The sequence below is a fragment of the Meleagris gallopavo genome, chromosome 1 (assembly GCF_000146605.3).
Source record: "Meleagris gallopavo isolate NT-WF06-2002-E0010 breed Aviagen turkey brand Nicholas breeding stock chromosome 1, Turkey_5.1, whole genome shotgun sequence".
In the NCBI taxonomy this organism is placed as follows: Eukaryota; Metazoa; Chordata; class Aves; order Galliformes; family Phasianidae; genus Meleagris; species Meleagris gallopavo.
In genome coordinates this window covers 183,106,417-183,113,494 of record NC_015011.2, presented here as the reverse complement: position 1 = coordinate 183,113,494, position 7,078 = coordinate 183,106,417, and the positions used below count along the sequence as shown (strand labels likewise).

The window sequence follows — 7,078 nt, the reverse complement described above, 5'->3', positions numbered from 1 at the left end:
TTTCCTCCAAAGCCTTTCCTGGAACAGCAGAACGGCAGAAAGGGGCAGAGGGGAGAGGTGGCTGCAGGCGCTGTCAGTCCCAGGCAGGATTTTGATTTTTTCCACCAAAATCTTGCTGTCAGGTAGCAGCTGCTGCCTCTGCTCCTTGCCAGGTCACCTCTGTAGGTTCCTTTTGAGGGAAAAAGGAGAAATGTTGACTTTCATAGTTTGCCTGGAGCAGAGCCAGATGTTTCTTGCTCCCGAAGAGCAATGAGATGAGTGTCACTGTACCACAGGGCTGACAGGATGTGCAGCTTTCTGCTGGGAAACACTCTTCTCTTCTAGCAATATGTGGGGAGAATCTGGTGTGGGATGAGCTGTGCTCTGGTGCTGTTGGGTCCCCAAGGCAGAAAATTTCTCCTTCCCAGCAGTGCTCGTGCTTGGTGTACCAACCATCTCCAGTGAGCACTCCAAAACCTTACTGCACCAAGCACGTGTGAACCTCTGCTCTGCAAAGTGCTGAGATGCCAGGACAGAACAGAGTGCAGTTGTTCCTCTTTTACAGAGCAGCAATGAACAATGTACAGAAATCCAATGAAAAACGGGCATTTGAATAGACAGAGTGCCAAATACATAGGCAAAAATCACAATCCATAAGTCTCTGGGGACACCCTCACTTCTCAGCACTGCTGACTGAATTGCGTCCATCCTGAAGAGATTGGCTTGGGCTAGAGGGGACCTTAAAGCCCATTCAGTTCCAACCCTTGTCATGGGCTGGTTACCCTTCACCAGCTCAGGCAGCTCAGGGCCCCATCCAGCCTGGCCTTTGGCACCTCCAGGGATGGAGCACCCACAGCTCTCTGGGCAGTAGTGCCAGGGCTTCACCACCCTCGGAATAAAGAATTTCTTCCTAACATCTAAACTAATTTTCCCTGCTTTTAGTTTAAACCATTCCTGCTTGTCCTATCACTATCAGTCTGTGTAAATTTGGTCCCCTCCTATTTATAAGCTCCCTTCGGGTACTGGCAGACCACAGTGAGGTTTCCCTGGAGGTTTCTCTTCTCCAGGCTGAAAGGAGCCCAGATACTTGAAGGGAGTTGAAACTTATGCTTTAGGTTGAATAGAGACTTTATGGCAAGATAAAGCAGGAATTCTCACAGTACTGGAGAGAGGATGGGCACGAGATGAAGGTCGGCAGAGGGTAATTATCAGAAAGAGAATGTATCTATAGTGCTTGGATGAAGGGAGCTGTTGATGACATGCTGTAAAAGACTTTTAGAAATATTATGGTTTAATCTCATTTTGCAGGTTACAGCTATGAAACAAGTTTCATTTCAGAGGGTATTGCGAATGCTGAAGTACAGGGAAAATGTTGGAAATTAGGAAAAATTGCTTCTCAGAAAGAGTGGTCAAACATTGGCACAGGCTGCCCAGGGAGGTGGTGGAGTCACCATACTTGGGGGTGTTCAACAGCTGTGGAGATGTGGCACTGAGGGACGTGATCAGTGGGCATGGTGGGATGGGTTGGGGTTGGACTTGGTGATCTTAGAGGTCTTTTCCAACCTTAATGATTCTATGAAAGCTGCTCTGAGCAGCCCTCAGGCTGGGCTAGACTTGGGAGCAAAACCCACTTTTTGGGATCAGACTGTTATATGTTGCCCAGTGCAGCTGTCATTGTCCCTCCCCTCTCTCCTCTCCATTCCCTTCCCCTCCTCTGCAGCTCCCTACACTCCCATTCCCTTTCCTTCCCTTTTCCCTTCCCTTCCCTTCCCTTCCCTTCCCTTTTCCCTTCCCTTCTTTTCTCTTCTCCCTGTGATGAGATCCAGGCTCCCCCTGCCTGGCTGAGGCTGTTAGGAGGAGACCACTTCATACATTAAGACAGAGGGATACAGAATGTATGTGCATCTTGTAGTTGGTTGGGCTGCAAGCCCTATATAATACTTCAAACCCCTGCCTCCTCATCTGTGTCTTAGGGTGTTTTCCAGCATCAGTGGTGCCTGCCCTTTGTGCTGTCCCTACTATTTCTGTCCTGCTTCCTCTTATCCCTCAGCTTGGTTGGATCAGTGCCATCAAGGCCAGCAGATTTACCCTTTGTTGAAGCAAACTCCAGAACCCACATGCATTGAGTTTCTCTTTCCTACAGCCTGCAGAAGGTTTCAATCTAGAGAAATAAATGGGGTTATTTTATCTATAATCCCCATCCAAGAGCCTTTCTCAAGCCCACTGAGAAGCTGCATTTCTTAATCACTGCACAGTGATTATGACCCCTCCCCATTTGGTCTTGGCTGCCATTCATCGCAGAGGAATAACAGAGCCAGGACAACCCAGATATCTGTGGTCTGCCTCTGTGCTGCAGCTTGGGAAATAGAGCATAGGAAAAGAGACAAAACTGTATTTATGTTATTTTGTTGGTGGTTTGTTGCTGCTTTTTGTTGTTTTTTTGTTTTTGTTTTTGTATGCAAACTTCATATTGCCAGAATTACTGGGCTGGTAGTGTTACCGCATCCTTAAGCTGGAAAAAGATGGACAAAATCTGTGGTTTCTGCAGGCTTTCAGGGCTGCTGATCATCCCTGAGCACTTGGGGTGCCTTGGCACAGCCTGCCTAGGGGCCAGGATCCATGGCAGGAGCTATTAGACCTTTTATGTAATTTGGTAAAGCAGCACACGGCAGTCTATAAACAATTAATGAGCAGATCAGCCCAATCTGCTGTGTACTCTGGTATACCCTGAGAACACTGCTCTTCCCATAGAAGGAATTACTCCTCACCAGCACAACGAGGTGCAGAAGGAAGCTCTGTCTCTGAAGCCACAGTGCTTGTGGATGCTAGAGCAGGTCCTTATCCCAAAGGGAAGAGAGTTTCTAAGCGTGTTTCTTCAGGAAGGCACTGAGATGCTGCTATCCCCACTGCTAAATGTCTCATCTGTACCCAAATAAGAGATAAGCAAGCACCCAGTGATCTTGGCCAAGTCTATGTGAGAGCCACAAGAGCTTGGGATGCCCCAATGGGCATATCATGACTGCTCTTCATTCAGGTTTGTTGTCCTGGTACAGAATGGGGTGGTGGGAGAAAGAAAGCTGGTTGAGCAACCTTATTGTTTTCAGAAGTAATCCTCTGGATCTCCCTCAGTGCCTTTTTTGGGGATTGGAATTAGATGATCTTCAAGGAATCTTCCAACCCAAGCCATTCCATGATTCTATGATCTTTAACCCAAGCCATTCTATGATTCTACAGCTGCTTTGTAGCAGACTACTCTTTGGAGTTGCAAACCAGACCCTGCCTTCCCACCATACAGCTCAGCAGTTGGGGAGGATATTAAGAAAAACGTTGGACTAAGACCAGGAAAATGCTTTGGCATGTCTCCAGCAGCACCCATTTCTTACATGAAGATGGGAGCAAATCACAAATAGTAACAGCTATCATTTTTCTTGATGGGATATCTGAAAGTGCTGCAAACAAGGGTGTGAGTGGAGCAGCTTGTTAAAACTGGAATAAATTAAGTCCCTGATTAGAGCTGACTCGTTCATCTAGTCTAATTTCCATAGGAAGCAAGGCTTACATGGCCACACTGCCTGTCTCTTCAGATGTGTCACGTAATCATGGTAGAATTTGTTGGCCAACTTCAGTCCAAATTTGACAGAGCTGTTGCAAAGAGATTGAGTTCCTAGGCGCTTCATGACAATCTGCATGCAGGCGTGGGTGAAAACTTGTGCCCTGCAGTGTGGTGTCAGTTCTCATCGGACACCAGAGAGACCAGTGGGGAGAAAGTTGCTCTGAGGATCTCATCTGCAGGAAAGGCTGCCTGAGGGCACTGTGTCCTGTTGGCCATCAAGATATCATATAGATTGGAGTTTGTTGGATGTAAATGAGGCTTTGGTAGCTGTGCTGCTGACGAAAGGAATTCTAGTGTTATTTCTGACTCTGCTCTTTACCAGGTGGGGTCTTTGCATAGAACAAAGTCAGTTGACCTCTTGGAGCCTCCAGTTCTGTGGCTCATCCAGGCTGCTCGGGCATGTACTGCCTTTCTGTTTTCAGCCTTTTGCAACACCTAGCACTTCTGCCCTTTAATCTAACCTGTGCTTTGACAAAGACCTCCAAGCACAGCTTCACCTCATCTAGCTGATGCCCTGGAGAGCACAGAGCATCATCCCACGTGCCAAAGCACACCCAGCACTGTCACGTCCCACCAAAACATGAAGAGCAGAAGACAGAGCAACGAACAGCCCCTTTGACTCAAGTTCCCCAGCTGCAAAATTAACACAGCATTTTGCATCTGCAACCAATGAGTCAGGGAGCGTCTGTCCCCTTTCAGCAGGGCTATTATAGGGCTGATGTCTCCAGCTTTGCCTCAAGGTGCCCCGAGGGATGCAGAGGCAATTGCTGTTAGTAAAATGGCTTGCATCAAGGGCACCCGGAAAAAGCAGAGCAGAGTTTCTACTTGGTTTGTATCAAGTTTCTTTTCAAGCAAAACTCGATAGGTCAGACTTGGTGACCTTAAAGGTCTTTTCCAACCCAGATGGTTCTACTATTCTGTGAAAATGTCCTTTGAAGTCATCAGGTGTCTCAGCAGCATAATGCAGGGCTGGTACCTTCTCATTTGAACTCACTTAATCCTGCTGATACCAGCTGCACCTGGGGAGTGACCCCAGCCTCTCAAAGGGCTCACTGAGTTTCTCCAGCCCCACAGAAGACAAGAGAGTGGTGTTGGGGAGGGCAGAGGGAGAATATTTCTGAAAAGCCCAATAAGGGGCTCCTGCTGAAAGAAAACTGTGAAGGACTGTAAGATCTCACTCTAGCCTGCACTAATTGAACTGAAGTGAGGGAAGTCACCCCATTAGGGAGCAGCAAGAACAGAGGCTGCTTATTAGGACAATTTAAGGACAGAGAAAAGAAAGGAAGCTGCCTTTATTAAAGATGTTTTGATCTGGAGTCAGGCACAGACTTGGTGTCTACAAGAAGCTTAGCCCTGGTTCTGCCCATGGCTGCCTGCATGACCCTGGGGACAGTCACATCCTCCCTTTGTGCCTCAGTTTCCCTCTGTGTGATATGAGGACACCATCATCCCCTCCTCTGTAAATTGTCACAGATTCATGAGTGAATAACACAGCTCACCAGAGTGATTACTGTACGAGTGAATGCAGTAAGGACTCTCTTTGATGAACTTCTCTATAGCAGGAAAATAAATAGCAGAGGGTCAGTAATGAAGGTGTCGAGCTGCAATTAGTCTGAGAAACTCCTAATTCTGCCATACAGGAACAGGCAGCCTAGGTGGATGTCACCATCCCTGGAGATGTTCAAGAAAAGGGTTGATGTGGCACTGAGGGACATGGCTATTGGGCACACTGGGGATGGGTTGATGGTTTGACTAGATGGTCTTGTAGTCTTTTTCAACCTTAATGATTCCGTGGTTCTATCTATATACAGCCTGGTCTAAAAGGGAGTACTTCATTGGATTTAGAAGGACCCCAAGTGCCTAAATCCACCTGAAACCACCTCAGGAACAAATTCCTACTGTGCCACAGGACAGGTCATTTAATACCCCCTTTCTATTCTGGGGTCCTGGTTCCAGTCTGCTATGGATGCACTGCCTTTATGCTGCCATGTGACTTGGACATAGTAGATTCTTGAGATAGAAAACTGAGTGGGGAAAGGACATCACTGACTTTATCCAGACCAACCTCCTTCATAATGACATGCCCCAATTATTCCTAGCTAGAGTGAATAATATAAGGCCGGGATGTGTGTATAATTTTTTCAGGTGTATATATAAAGGGTGTATCATTCTATATGGGGATATATATAACAGAATCACAAAATCATTAAGGTTGGGAAAGACCACTAAGATCATGTCCATCCCCAACCCATCCCCACCATGCTCACCAACCACATCCCTCAGTGTCACATCTACGCGGTTCTTGAACACCTCCAGGGACAGTGACTCCACCACCTCTCTGGGCAGCCTGTGCTAATGCTTGACCACTATTTCAGAGAAGAAATGTTTCCTAATATCCAACCTGAACCTCCCATGGCACAACTTAAGGTCATTACCTCTCATTCTAAACATTTCCTTGGACTGAGCTGGCATTGTTCTCACATTATAGACACAAACTTTGTAACTGCTTAAGCAATATAACCAAGAGATCAAACTCTCCTATGAGCTAATTGCTAATGGCTGTGGTTCAGCTGCAAGGCTGGCAGAGCCCAGGTGGATCAGAATGTTGCAGCCTCCTGAGTGTGGTGCAAACCGCGACATGCCACACATGAACCTCCTCTCAAATCCATGTGTTCATTGTAAAACGTATCTGTCTGAGGTTAACCACTGCCACGTCTGCATGTACACCCTGCACTGTTAGTGGTATGGGCTGAGCAGCCCTTGAAGGAGCAGATCTGTGGGGACCCCAGTAAAATTCAAGACCAGAAAGGGGACATCCAGTACAGCCCAGCACCATGCAGGAAAGCTCTGTTCCAAGGAGGAGAGCCTTGAGAGCATTATTAGTGTCCTGAATCACCCTCAGGTTCAAATACAGGCTTCATTTTTTATATGTTCTTGTTCTGTGACAGCTCCCATGTGTAGACCCTAGCAGGACTGGAAATTCATCTACAGAGTACATAAAGAAGAGATGAAAACAAATTGCAAACACCCTTAGGACAATCTGCTAGTGCAGCGTTGTGCTGGAACTGACTCATTCTGCAGGTCTGGATTATGCTGAAATTACACCTTGCCACAGGATACTTTATTTGATTAATTATTGTGGCTGTTGAAAAATACTCCATGGCTGGTAGAGGCTAGTGCACAAAAGAAAATTGCCCTCCTCAGGAGGCTGTGCAGAGCATTCTGCAGCAAGCTGGGATCAGATGCCTCAGTGATGCTTTGTTCTGCTCTGGCTTGAAAGCATGGAGAGGGAGAAAAGGTCAGGTCTTTTGTTCCACTCCTCTACCTGCTGGGCTTTTCGGAGGGATTGAATGCAGGGTAAATCTATTGAGCTTCCTGTTGGAGGCTTAAAAATTTGATGCCTGATTACTCTCAGAAGTACAGGGGCTAAATATTGATTTTCTGACTTTTCAGAGGAGGGAGTTTTCTGTGGTTTCTTGCTCTAAT

The 7,078-nt window shown here is 46.8% G+C and overlaps 1 protein-coding gene across 1 annotated transcript in view; it reads left to right on the top strand.

Annotated features, from left to right (window-relative positions):
* LOC104909412 (unconventional myosin-VIIa) overlaps positions 1-176 on the top strand; it is a 25,004-nt gene extending 24,828 nt beyond the window's left edge. The window contains exon 15 of the mRNA XM_031552269.1: positions 153-176. Coding sequence (XP_031408129.1) covers positions 153-176 — 24 coding nt within the window. The remainder of the gene's footprint in view (positions 1-152) is intronic.
* Positions 177-7,078: the final 6,902 nt, after the last annotated feature.